The sequence below is a fragment of the Ambystoma mexicanum genome, chromosome 1q (genome assembly GCF_040938575.1).
Source record: "Ambystoma mexicanum isolate Mex_15411 chromosome 1q, UKY_AmexF1_1, whole genome shotgun sequence".
Classification (NCBI taxonomy): Eukaryota; Metazoa; Chordata; class Amphibia; order Caudata; family Ambystomatidae; genus Ambystoma; species Ambystoma mexicanum.
In genome coordinates this window covers 414,850,611-414,865,598 of record NC_090922.1, presented here as the reverse complement: position 1 = coordinate 414,865,598, position 14,988 = coordinate 414,850,611, and the positions used below count along the sequence as shown (strand labels likewise).

General features: G+C 42.6%; 1 protein-coding gene across 1 annotated transcript in view; it reads right to left on the bottom strand.

Moving 5' to 3' along the window:
• Positions 1–14,988, bottom strand: part of MMP2 (matrix metallopeptidase 2) — a 388,440-nt gene that overhangs the window by 310,410 nt on the left and 63,042 nt on the right. Inside the window, exon 3 of the mRNA XM_069639633.1 lies at positions 9,197–9,345. Coding sequence (XP_069495734.1) covers positions 9,197–9,345 — 149 coding nt within the window. The remainder of the gene's footprint in view (positions 1–9,196; positions 9,346–14,988) is intronic.

The window sequence follows — 14,988 nt, the reverse complement described above, 5'->3', positions numbered from 1 at the left end:
CTTTTTCCTGCTGGAAGGCTGGGCTCCCTCATGATCCAAATCCGGTGCTTGCCTTCAGGGGGATTCTTTGCCTGTAAAGTTAGAAGGATGCTGGGACCCACTAAGGAAGGGGGCAAATTCAGAGGTGTCCTCCTTTGAATAACACATCTCCTGAAATGAGTAGATGGTTGCTACCAACTGACACATTGTGTGCCTGCTGAGCAGAGTTCCCCTCCTGCACACAATGGTCTTCGTCTTTGAACTCTCCTTCTGTTCAGGTGCTCACTAGTGAACACTGCGAACTTGCATAGCTTCAATTCCCAGATAGGTGATTATTTTTAGGTTACCTTAGGTCAGGGTCTCTTATTGATATATATCATATATATATGATTACAACAAACCAGGATCCCACTACAGCCACCACTTGCTAGGAGGATTTTCCAGGCCCATTAACCACACTTGGTTCCCAGCGTTCCCTTTTTAGTATATCAGGCTCCCCAAGGGGTAGGATAGCAGAGCATCTTTCAGGTGGTGAGCTGGGTGGTCAGAAGGTACAGTAAAATACTTTGATGGAACTACAATACAAGATGGAGAATGCGTAAAAGGTAAGTAAGAGAGGGAAAAGAGTGGTCAGGGGAAGTCAATGGGCGCTTAGGCTTTTGGAGAAGCTATGTTCTCTGCAGAAAAGGTCTCACCTTTGTGAAAAGGTACCAACAGTTGAAGTCCACGTTTTCAGGTCGTAACTGTAGGATAGCAAACACTTAGATCCAAGGAGGGGATGCCCAGATGAGGATAAAGATAAAGAAGCAGCCGTCCAGCCTTGTCAGATGAAGGAAAGAGGATTTCAAAAGTCCAGCAGCCAGTCCCAGTGCAGGTGCAGTGCATGTTACAGGCACAGTCCAGAGGTTAGTTTCTACAGAGACGCGTGAAGGTTTCAGCAACAGTGAACCTGTGCAGAAGGAGCCATCACACCCCTGGGAGGATGGATTATAAGAGATTCTCAATCACCTCACCCACAGGACTGAGACAGTATCAGAGGAATTGCAGGTGTTGGGTCTTTGGAGTTGTGGTTGGTACTCACCAGAGGGGCTTATTTTCTACGTCATCCATGGGCTCATGAGCTGGATTGCAACAACGTGCTTGGTTTTTGGGGACCCACGTGAGGAAGAATTAATGACGAATCATGCACGGCATTCGCCAGAGAGAGGCCAGTGACCCAGAGGTCTTTGGGTTACAAGTTTGGTAATGTAGACTGGCTAGAGTGGGCAGCATGAACCCCTGGAGCTTGACAGATGGAGCAGCTGAAACAAAGCACTTGATCAGCGTCCCCAGTTCAGAAACATGTGGTCCATCAGTCACAGAGGAGAGCAGTGTTGGCTGCAGCAAAGATGCTTCTACTTCTGGGATAGGCGATGAAGGCAGCAGCCGGGAGCGTCAGGGGGATGGTCAGGTGAGGTGCCCCATCTGTCCCTGCTGGATCACAGGGAAGCAGTGCTGCAGTTGGTTCCTTCTTGGTGACAGGAGAGGCAGAACTTCCCTGCCAGAGTCTGTGGGGGACATAAACTGAAGGTGCAAAGTTTCCATCCCCTTCTTCTAGCTGCAGGACATCTGGCCGTACCTGCAGCAAGGTGAGTGGCTAAGAGGAACTTTTATCCCCACACAGGAAGTTGGGGCGGCCCCAGAATTGATCACACATCAAGCTACTTCCAAACAAAAAGAACGTACATATTGGATTGAGATTAATTGCATACTTTGTTGTAACCAAACTGGTTTCAGGAAAGGATCCTCTACACTGACCAACATATTGTCTCTGGTAATTATCAAAGACCAAGCCAGGCACTTCTATAAGCAAACTGCATATGCTGCCTTTATCAATTTCAGTGCAGCTGTGATTCTCGAGATGTTTTGGACTACAACTTCCATGATCCCTCACCGTTCACTATACTGGCTAGGGATGATGGGAGCTGTAGTGCAAATCATCTGCAGAGCCAACGTTTGCAGACCTCTAGTGTAGCATGTTACTGCTGGAACTATATAAGTGTGGCATTCCACAGGTACTATTGTAGATTTATTATTTAGCCACATTACAATACTACTGTGGCTGTAAGATTGTGCTGAAATGGCACCCTAACAGATTCCATTAATATGCATAATGGCCTTAAACAAGGCTGCATGTTGGCACCTATGTTGTTTCATCTTTATTTGGCTGATTTGTCGACTAAACTGACAATTAAAGATGCTCATTCACGGAGGTTGGGCACTACTAGGGTACAACAGCTTAGTTAAACAGGCGATTTGATTATTCTGAATCTTACATCCAAGGGTTTACAGGCCCAATTAGTATTACTCTCGTCATATGCAACGGAGCATGGCCTGATTATTAACCGCAAGAAAACCAAGAGCATCATGTTCAATTCCAGTTGCAATATTAAGAACTATACATGGTTGCAGAATGGTAAGCAGGCCGAAGTTGTACCCACTTAAAACTAATTGGGTGTTACGACTGACCAGCATTTAAATTGACAGGAATATGTGGAACATGGTGAGCAGACATGCTTACAATATCTTGCTGCGGTTAGAAAGTCTGCTGTTACAAATTGAGATTTCTCCTTCAATCCTCTTAAGGACCTATCCAAGAAGAAAACTGTGTCGGGTATGATCTATGGTGCAGGAATTCAGAGACACACTAAACTTGGGAGAGACTTCAGGATAATCACAACTGAAAGGTCGTCTCTGAAAAAGTAATATCATTACAAAATAGACCCTTCTGGTATATACACTATTAATAAGGCAGCATACTCACAGATCTTTTCTTAAAAGTACAATCTCATCAGTACACAACACATATTCCTAAACCTAGGGAATTGATCAATCAAAGGCCACCATCTTAATTCTTTTTTTAAAAATCTTTAATAAGTAGTAGTAATTCAGAGACAAGCTAAAATAGATTAGATAATATATGTATAAAGAAGATTGTCCTGCTTCCTAAAAGTCTTCCCACTAGATTTCTGCATATGGAATTAGGATATAGCATTGTATATTTGCATATCATTTAGCGTCGGCTCGATTTTAATATGACATTTTCTAAGGCTACTCATAATAGTCTGATGGTCTATATTGGAGAGAGACAATGGACCGAACATAGTTGCTAAGATCGATTGACAGTTAAACAGTTGATGGTGGATGGCCAACTCTGGTGCAAGTGCTTGAAAGTGAACTGCTCACAGGAGACAGTTTAACTTACAAAATTATATATTAAAAAAGCAGTGGGGCTCCTGGCCTATGACCAAAATCTGGCCGATTTGGGAAGAAAACGTGAGAGTAGGAAATCTTATGGAAGCCCCTGAGATGCAGACGGTGCCTACATATGCATTGGAATTCCCAAGTTCACACGTTAGATGAATCTATATGTGTTTAAAATGACTTACTGCTGGTACTATGAAGATTATTGGGGCAGTGGCAAACAATGATAGATATCTCAGAACATGTTGACTATGTCAGGGCAATCAGATGGGGACTATTATTTGTGGGGACATTTATGTCAGGTAATGATTATAATTTGAATCACCACCTTATTTGTTTCTGGTATGGCATTGAGAAATTGCTGAAATGAGATGGTGATAGATGATACATTTTTTATCTGTATTACATGCATTTCATTGGTGTGTTTCAATTTTTATTTATTGACTTTATATATCTAAAAAGTGATGTTTGTAGCTGTATTATACTATCAAAAAAAAAGAAAAAAAACATTTGGCAGCCAGCCTAAGGCAGGCCTGCACCTGAAGCATTCCAAAGCGTTCAGGGGCAGTTTCACACAGTGGACCAAAACTAGATTTGCCTGAGACAGACTGGCACATATGCAAGTCACACCTGTTGCAGACTGCTACCGTCCCGGCCATCTCTGAGAGATGATGGCATTTTCATAAACCAAAACACCATCCTTCAAAATGTATGCCTTGATGAAAAAGAATAAAAGCGTGGCAAAGTGAAATAATAACCGTTTATGTGCACTTCTTTCACCGGCACACCACACTGGGATGTGGGTATTTGTTTTACAGGAGGATATTAACTCACCATTAACTATTAATACCAAACCAAGTTCACAAATCATCTTACTAGGTGACCTTACTCTAGGCCTTAATGACCCCAAAGATGAAAATGCCTCACTACTTGCTAACACTATCTCAGAACTAGGCTTCACCCACCGTATCAACGTACCAACACATAGTAAAGGCAGAACGCTAGACTGCTTAGCAGACATTAACTGTGACATTAAAATTACATCCATTGGACCGTGTGCCTGGACTGACCATTACGCTATCTCCTTCACCCTACAAGATAGCCTACAATCTAACTTATCCATCCCATTGGCCCCTCCAGTACTCACTAGAAATAAGAGAAATATAACAGTGGAAAACCTATTACCACTATTTCTACCCATCACAAATCCTACCGTAACTACTTCTGACCCTTCAGTACTAGTAGAACTTTACAATCATACTATCAAACAAGCCACCGACATAATAGCACTACGAAAGGAATAAAGGAATGCAGCAACCTCTTGGAAAAACAATCCTACAGCGCCTAACAAGGCCAAATTTATTAATATCTCGAATAAATACAAAAAAGAGATCCTTAAAAAAAAAGACACTTATAACAATAGAATTGATCAAAACTAATTGTAATACCAGAGACCTCTTCATCATTTTAAGAGAACAAGAGTCCCTCATACCCTCTACGGAAACATGCATCAAGGACAAGACCTGGTGTTCAAATATCCAAGCTGTGCAACTGAGATATGCTGCACTCCAATAAAGAAACAAATAATGAGATCTTTCAAAAGTCTCCCTCTTACAGGAATCCCATTCCAATTCAACTAACCTAAGCAACCTCTTTATTCACAGAAATAATAGCTTCACTGAAACCATCGAGATGCCAGGGAGATACTTGCCCAGCACCAACAATTAAAAAGGAAGCTAGAGAACTTGCATCATTCATCAAGACCCTAATAAATTCCTTCTTTAACACATGCACAGTTCCCATAAATTTAAAAGATGCATGAGCCCTGCCATTACAAAAAAACCTAACCTCGACCCAAACATTCCAACCAATTACAGACCCATGACAGCCATTCCCTTTCTCTTGAAAATCCTAGATAGAGCGGCTTACCTACAGATACAGACTTACCTAGAATCTAACAACCTCCTTGGCCTGAGACAATCAGGATTCAGGCCTAAACATGGCACAGAATCAGCATTACTTGACCTTAAAAACCAAATGGATGACTTAAAGGACAAAGGAAAGCTTGCCCTTCTATTACTATTAGACCTTTCAGCAGAATTTGACTTAGTGGACCACAAAGTGCTTTATAAACACCTTAAGCCAGCTGCCCACTTCTATGATGATGCCACTGCTTGGATACAATCTTTCCTAGACAATCGAACCATAGGGGTTTTGTCTCCAAATGTATCAGCTGAGCCTGCACCTATCACCTGAGGCGTTCCACAGGGTTCCTGTGTCCCTCCCACGATGTACAACATTTTCACCAAGCCCCTCTTTGACAACCTTGATAATCTGGTTGTCACCTACACGAACATTCAGATGACACTCAGATTCTCATTCCCATCACTGGCGACCATGACACTGACTGTACCTTACTTAACAAGATCTACCATATTATCCAAACTTGGATGGCCACACATGGCCTTTGTCTCAGCCATGAAAAGACAGAGCTCCTACTCATTGGTTCTACCACCAAACTAAACAATCTGAGTAACCAATTCAAATCATTCAATATTGATGGCAACAACATCAATGTATCTAAGGAGGTAAAAACCTTGGGCTTTTAACTCGACCAATGCTAAACCTGAAAAGACAAATCAACACCACCACCTCTGCTACTGCATGTACATGTAAACTAATCAACGCATGCAAACCATTTCTCTCAACTTCCAGTTGTACTACCTTGGCTAGAGCACAAATTCTGTCCAAACTAGACTATTGTAATGCCTCTACTTAGTAAATACAATATGAAAAAAATGCAAATTCTGTAAAATAATGCACTCAGAACAGTGCGAAACATTCCAAGAACACAGCATATCTCAGTTGCCAGGCAGAATACGAAATGGCTTTCAGGCAAGGACAAAATTAATTTCAAGTCATTAACCTTCACTCACAAATGTCTCCAGAACTCAGCCTCCAAATATCTTGCTGACATCTTCACCAAAAATACGTCAGAACGTCCTACCAGAACAATATACTCTCAAGGTTCCCAGTTATAGGCCCAAGAAATCAGGTGGTAGCAGTTTTTCTGTACTCGCAGCCAAACTGTGGAACTCCTTACCAGTAACCTTAAGATCAGAACCCTCTTACCACAGCTTCAGAAAACGTACCAAATCCTGGATCATCTCGCATGATGTATAACCTCATCCCTCTAGAACTTTTCTCGACATTACCATTATGTAACTTGTAAATATGTCTGTTATGTGTTTATCGTAATCGCTCACCATGCCAACTGGCAAGTGTTATCTTACTATGTTAATCTAATGTGCTACCATTCTATATGTATTCTACTGTATTCATTTGTACTTGCGACCATTTTATATGTAACCATGTAACTGCGCCCAGATATCTCAGGGTTTGGCGCGCAATATGAATAAATAAACAAACAAACTAACAAACAAGAAAAATCTTTAATCATTTAACAAAACAAGCAAGATTACTGGTTCATCTCTGGAATCGTCATAAGCCAGCAGGCACGGACTGGCATGTATGGCAATAGGGCAATGCCCGAACCAAAAACACAAAATGCTACGGTGGCCCAGTTTTTTGGGCCAAAGTGGACCACTTTTTGGTGGCCCAGGTGGGCCAGTTTGATAAGTTACTTGACCATGCGGCTAGTAGTTTTGACCAATGTTACTGAATAAATATTCTTTAAAATGCACAATTTGCATCACATTTGATCAAAAACCTCCCCCCTTGGTAATACTCGGTGCCCAAGACAGTTTTATGCCCCAGTCTGACCCTATAAGCCAGTTAGAAAAACGTGTGCCCTGAACATTATGAAGAATGAACTGCAGTGCAGTCCAATGTTGCGGTCACTGGGTAAGCACAGCTAAACATTTTATGGAACCGCTGGGCATGTTAATCACTCCTCAACCACCATTTTATGAGCTACACTTGTTCATAAATATGTTTTCTCCTCATTTCACCCTGCCCCCTCTTTTCTTCAGTTTATGGCTGAGATTGCTGATTCACTGGAGAGCAGAATCCAGTCAGGTTTTCTGGATATCCTCAATGATTATGCATATGACAATGTACATGCAATGAATTTCAGACAGGTTTATTGGCATTTTCAGATGCTCACTGGATTTTGCTACTTGCAAGGTCGCCAAGTCTGCCCTACCTGAGCTTCAGGATAAATTATTTCACTGATTCTAACCTCAATGCGATGTTACTAATAACTGCTTATTAATGTAACCATGGCGACCTAGACTATTCTGACGCTAAAGGGCATTGTGGCATGTATAGCAGCACGTGCGGAAAATTAAACAAAACTCTGCAGAAAGTTTTACCAAAGTTCTATGAAAAAAACTCTAGAATGAAATTTAAAATCTGTGTGAGCGACAGTGAAAATATACATGAGAATGTCCCCATGTATCCAAATAAGGAAGTAACTGCGTTAACCTGCACTTAATGCAGGAGGTTCACACTAACATGCCTGTGAGTAACTGGTTTACCCTCGACCTACTCCTGAAGAGGGATATTGCATTCACAAAGAACTTCAGGAGTAAGTCAAAGGTACTCATGGTAACTTCTTTGTGAATTAGCCTCAGTGTAATGATTTATTATCTACGTTCCTGATTATTTAGAAAGGCCTACAATTGCAAAAATGCTGCACTAAACTATGATATGATATGATATGGCATTTGTAACGCGCCTATACACAAGTGTTTCAAGGCGCGACGAGGCAGGGAGGGGGGAACAAGGGGAAGACAGACAACGATCCTACTAGGCCAGGTGTCATTCAGACCGCGCAAGTGCAGGGGTAGGGGGAAGGGAAAAAGTGCAAGGGGAAGGGGGAGGGGGAAGTGCAGTACAAATAAGTAGAATAGAAATAAAATAATAAATAAATAGGGCCAGCTGGTGGCAAGTGCAAGGTAAGTGCAGACAAGTGCTGGGGGGGGGGCTGTAGGGATACAGAGACAGTCCCGCAACTAACTGGAATAAATTCCAATATCTAAGATGTTGCAAAACTAAAACAACGCTTATACTGAAATCACATACATGATTCCTGGACTCTCGCAACTCACTGATGGAACTGCATAGACATGTCTTTAACACTGAGAGGCTGGGAGGCTTGATAGTGTGTTAACCTGAATGTTTCTTATAATGCACATTTTTTGGGCCGGCGGACAAGGGACACTTACATTCAGTTTTTGTGCCGGTGGACACTTACATTGTTCATTAAATCATCGCCGTTCTTAAATTAACTTGCAAGTTAGCATCTATTCACTGTGCTGAAATAAATCACACAATACACTATTTGTCTGAAATAAAAAGTAGATATGAAAGAATTCTTGGAAAATCTTAAAATAGTAAAAATATTAGGGTGGACTATAACTCTAAAAACAGTTGAAATGAACACTGCATAGATTTGGACTATCAATTATCATCATTCTTTAACTCATTAAAAGGATTCTATCTAGAGTAGGGGTCTGCAACCTTTGCCTCTCCAGACTACAACTCCCATGATCCCTGAAGATTGACTAAGCTGGGTGCGAGTGATGGGAAATGTGGTCCAAAACATCTTGCGAGCCAAAGGTTGCAGAGCCTTGGTGTAGAGAATGTCCTCATCTCATTGAGCTTCATTTAGTAGATACTTGGTAAATACCTACACAGTCTCTCATTTATACACAGTCTGCAGTGCTGAGTCAGTCCCCTTAGAGTCTTCATACTTTCTTGCACACAGGTTATTGTTGAAATGATTTCTGGGTCCTGCTCACGCCATAGACGATGCAATGATCTAGTGACCTGCAGGGCTTTCGCTGCCACCTCATGCTGAGGTGAAAGAACCCACTATCGAGAAACACACCAGTGCAAACGTTGCATTTTATAGCGGCATGCGCGCAATGCACTGCATGATAAAACACCCATGCAATGTTAAAAAACCAATGCGGGATGAGGAATAGATTAAAAGCAATGGAAAGATTACCCCAACGTCCGAAATTGATCATAATGTCAGCATCTCCGTCATTAAGTCTGGAGAAGTCCAGCGGTGTGACATCACTCCAGACTTTGAATGCTCGAGCAAAGGCATCGTCAACAGTTTCAGTGTCCAGATCTGTTGTGTAGCCCACAATCCTTTAGAAATAAAACAATACCTGTTAGTTCCAAAAACCCAAGCCTTGTTTCAGAATATGCATTGTCTCTTCTTTCTGGCAGCACATGTAACATGGGGGTAACAGAGATAACATGTGAGAGGGCACCACCACAGTTCAATGAAATAAATTACACTTAAAGCTTAATACAAAATGTATGAGGCGCCCTGCAGAGTACCAGTGGCATTACTGGGTGAGCACAAAGTACAAAGTAGATTGCAGCGTGTTGGCTACAACACTGTGTGCTCAGAGACGGGCTGCCTCAGTGCGTAGTTCATCAAAAGTTACCGCAATAAGTATAGGTTGTTAAAAAAAACAATTTTATAAGCATTGGTAAGAAACAACAATAAAAATATAAAAACAGAGGGAAACAGATGTTTGTGGCCAATGCATTTCGGATAGTCCACTATCCTTCATCATGGCCTGCCTAGAATAGAGCAAACTAAATGTCCAAGACCAAAATCATCAAAAGAAACAAAAACACAGCTTAACAAACCTCAAGTTAAACTAATCGGAAAATAGACAAAACCAACATATTACACAATCTGCACAAAAGTATAATCTTTATGAGCCTAATTGCATTCCCTGACCCAGGAATTCGGATGAGGTATCTAAAATTCCAATTTAGGGCCCGATTTACAGAAAATGCACATAGACCCCGCAAAGTCTTCTGTGCATAACACCACTTTGTGTGTACCTGCACACAAAAGCATATTACGTGTGTATTCATGGAATTCCAACCACAAAATTACCCAAGGTGCAAGTAGCGGCCGGAACGCCCATGACACGCACTCACGCCAAGCAGACCCAGCCACATATAGCAACCTTTGCGCAGTACGTCATCATGCACCCCGTCAATGCTTTGGGTCGTCCCCCCGCAATCAAGGCAGCACCCCAGTGACACTGAGTACGGTCCCCCCATAACTCGTGTCTGCAAAAAATGTGTTACATTTCACGTACCTCAAGTCGGCCCCCAGTGAATCTGCGTGCGAACCCTGATAAATGATGACTTCACCCTGCTAATCTGCTTATGCGCACCCCTAACTTAAACCAGCACCTCACGACATGCCATCATTCTTAAATTGCTGCTTGAACACCACCTCTGCGTGTTGGATCCTATGCACACAGTGGTCTGTGCCTCCTATAATGTAGCGGTGTGACCACAAGGTTTGCGTGTATCTTTTCCCCAATGTGGGGTTGCATGTTGGGTTCCATGAATTCCGATTGGTTTGCGCCTGAGTGGACATGCGATTACACTGCGTGGCCCATCCCTCAACACATTCTTCCCCATTTTGCTGAGAAAATGGGACATATTCATGCCCCCCCCCTATTTATTTCTCTGCGTAGGCCTGTCCCACATTTTGTGTGGAGTCTCACGTAGGGTGCGAGACTGCACGCAAATAGGTGACAGACCTGCGCAGAGTTCCTGCAAGGTGTCGGAAATACATGCAAAGTCGATTCCAAAGTGCGCAAAGTTACTTTTCAGCGCAGATAAATTCCCTAAATCAGGCCCTAAATCTTCTGTGCACCTTGGGCACAATAGGCTCTCGCAGGGGTATCTTACCCTGTGACAGAACGTGCAGACGCTGTAAACACAGGAGTGAAACATGACAAATTCTTATTTTAGATTGTGCAAAAACTGTTGAGGATAGAGAACGCAGGTTAGGCATGAATCGAAAAGATATGGAAACAGACCAGCGTGACATAATGTGGAATTGTCTGTTTGTGGGAAGACACAGCTCCATCATTTTTGCACTTGTTCAGTTCATCAACGTACTGCATAGTAAGCTAGAAAAACCATATATTCACCGTTTCTAGTGTCCTCTTTTAGACCTGTAATATCATGACCATTAGCACCATGGGAGGAGTCACTAGCCAATCAAGATGCTCGGAACGCAGGCTACATGGTATGGCGCAAGCCTGCATACCAAGAAGTCTGGGTACCCAACACCTCTTCTCTTCCCCTGTCCCCTCACCTCTTAGCACTTGCGTAGTTTCCCACACGGGTGCTAAGAGGCAACGATTTTCTGAGACTGAGTGTCATATGAACAGTCGATTAGAACATGTCTGGGGTTAACCATATATGAAGCTTATATGAAGCTCAGTTTCCCTTAGGCAGGGTTGGTATCCACTGTAACAGCAACGTCAGTTATATCCACTATAACAGCTAATCTTTTAAAAGTTAAAATCAAACTATTTGCAAAGCACATTCTTTTATGAAATGTATTTCCTAAACGGTCCCATAAAGAGCTGGATATTTATCTCTGCATACACGACACACAGCAAGACCAATTTGCGAAATACAAAACACACAATTAAAAATGTAAATGGTTTTTGAAGGTGCATTGTGTGAATCCATCTCCTAGCTAAATTGCTCCACGCCTATCACATTGATACATTTGCAATGCTTCCCTGCAACACCACATCCAACAACAGGAAGAACAACATTTAAAAAAAGCCTCTCTGCCAATCCTGACTGTCTATACATTGACACATCTAGAACCCACGGTCACAACGAGCTCTGCACTGACATCCTTGCCTCGTCTTCTTTCGTAGGACACAGACCTGGCTCTGCGTTCTGAGACATTCTGCAACCTTTCCCAGCCTACTTACATGAACACTGGTATCTACTGCACTTCAGAACCTGCAAGATCTTGACCCTTTGCAAAAGTGACTCCTTCTTATCCCCTAGTCATAAAATGGTGATATCATGCGCTCCCATTGGCTCTCCACCCTGTCTAACTGTACCGATAGCCTTTGGTCCATCACCCTCTCCATCAGCGTGTCCCCAGCATCTTGTCTACACTATCACTGCCCTGATCATGCCAATCATCACCAGCCCAACACTGTCTCCATCTTTTTTTTTCTTACTTCACTCCAGTAGCCTCACCCCTCCAACCTGACACTTAGCTCCCTTGAAGGAACCCTAACTGCATCTGCTTTGGTTCCCTCAATTGTCATTCCACCATTCAGAATGCTGCCAATGTTACACAATTTATCACTGAATTCGACACTGAGAACTTTGTCATGACGGAAACTTGATTCATCAACAACTACACAACATCCATCTCCACTTTGATTCCCTATCAACTCAACATCTTGGCTAATAACCACATGGTCAAAAAGGGTGGGTGAGTTGGATTGTTTTTTACATTAAATCCCAATATACCTTCCCTAAAAAAACACTTCATAAATGTCTTATCCAGGCCAACACATTCCTCACCTTCAGCACCAACTCCCTTTTCCTCACCAGATAGGCTCAATATTTCTCCACTGTCCAAAAGCAAATAAACCACATCCTCCACGTGGGGGACCTGAACTTCTGGTGTGATCGCTCTGATAGCAAGTGCTCTGAGGCCTTCTCTCTAGTTATGCTTAATCTAGTAATCGCACTGTGAGCTACTAATCCACCCACCACACGATCATGGTGTGTACACTTTTAACATCTCCTTGGGCCCCACACATCAAATGCCTCTCACTTGGTCTAACCACCATTGCATGCTCAACAATTGGGATAGTCACTTAGCTGAAACATGATATCCTCGGTATTTATTTATTTATTTATTTATTTATTTATTGCATTTATTACTCGCCCAAACCCTTGGGTACCACGGCGATGTTACAGACAGCTTGGTTAAAACATTTCTTGGACTTTGCCAATCGGGTGCAGTGCAAGTGAATACTATTTATTTATTGCATTAATAAATATACTTCTCGAAGCTCCTACCCATGGCCAGTATCATAGAAGATTGCATGCAAGGCATGCACACTGCTGCTTTACCATTTGAGTCTGCCCTGATTCGCACCCATTTCTGAGCTTGCGTTCCATTCTTTTGTTTCTCTCCAACTTCACTTTGCCAAACCCTTGACCACACATGATGAAATATTGATTGATGAAGATCCTGCTCTCATGAAGAAAGTAGCAAAGAACATTACACCTTAAGAGCACCTCATTTCAGAACTATATCTCCATTGCAGATAACAGGTCTTTGAGGTTGTCAAGATCTGCATGGAACATAGCAATCCTGCCCCGACGCACTCTACCCTCCACCTGCTGGTGCATTTACTGCTGTCCTTGCAACTGCTTTTAAAGAAAAGCTCTGTCAAATACACCTCTAGGTCAAACAGCAACCACTCCTGAAATCCATACCACCTACTCCTTCCAACATTTCACCTAAGTAACTATTCAGAGAATCCTTGCTATAGCTAAGAACTACAACTAATCAATGTCACCCATGCTCGGCATCTCTCATTTAAGAACGCATACACACACTGGTCTCACATATCTTTGACATATGCACCACCTCCATCACTAGTAGGGACAATAAGGGCTCACATATGGCACTATTACACCTCAAATTAAAAAAAGAAATACAGAAAGTACTGAACTTGCTAAACACTACCAACCAAAAAGCCTCCTCTTTATGAGAGCAAATATTCGAGATGCTTTCGACAAGAACACACGTTTGCCTTATCTTCCTAGATTTTCACCAGCATATGACGCTGCAAATCATGGCACAGTGCTCAATTAGGTAAGAAACTACTCCCAGAAAAAGGGTGATTTTGCATGAGCAACCCTCCAAAAGCACTGCGGCTCTCCAAGGCTCCATAACCTCCCTATGTGTGTTCAATGTGTATGTGAGCCCTCTCGCTAAAGCTGAAAAACACCTTCTCACCTCATTACAGCCTTAACACAGATCATTCTAAGATTGTACTCAATGCCACTGTCTGAACCACAGAAAATGCGCTAATCCCGGGACTATCGACAACAACACTCCCTACCTCAACCCTACCAAAACATACACCATCTGCTTTAGTCCTCCCCACTCCTCCTCCCTCACCTTCAACTGACCTGACTAATGTGGCTTGTGCCCCCTCTTTCACTGCCAGCCAGAATTCAAAAGATACTGTTTACCAGCAGCTGGCCATCCCACCCTTAAGCTCAAACGAGTAATTTCCAGCCTTACAAGGTGAAGAACACGGCCCCATCTTAACCATACAACAGAAAATATATGGTGCTATAGACCTCATACTCTGACCCTGGACTACTGTAATACTGCCTACCTGGGTCTAAGGAAGGAAACCATCTGATATATGTACCCTATCCACAATAATAAAGCTGTTAGACCAATTGTCTACCTAAATCCATGGGGCCCCATCCCATCTGCCCAAAAGCCCTGAAATGAATCACTATTAAACAAGAAATTCCTCACCATCATCCACGACAGCCTTGTCAACAAAGTTCCAAGATACCTTGAGTCCAGCATCAAGAGCCCCATCCCTACTAGGAACTTAAGGTAATTCCTGGACTTGCTATGTAGTGGCATGGACTAGTTATGGCCTGGGGGGGAGAGGGGGGTGTCAAAGACACCCTCTTTTCCCTTGTAGGGAGGGGATTAGTTTGGAATGGACAGATGCTGCCGTACATGGGTCTTTTACTGCTCGTAGTGTGTAGGTACATGAACACTTTAGGAAAGAGAAACCCGTAAATGAGGGATATAATCCTTTAAAGCCACATCAGAGGCAGGGCTCTAAAGCCGGGTCTTACGGAACATGATTCCAGAGCTCTGTTGCAGAATCATTTTTAGAAACAAGTGAGTGCAAAACAAGAGATGTTAGGTGAAAT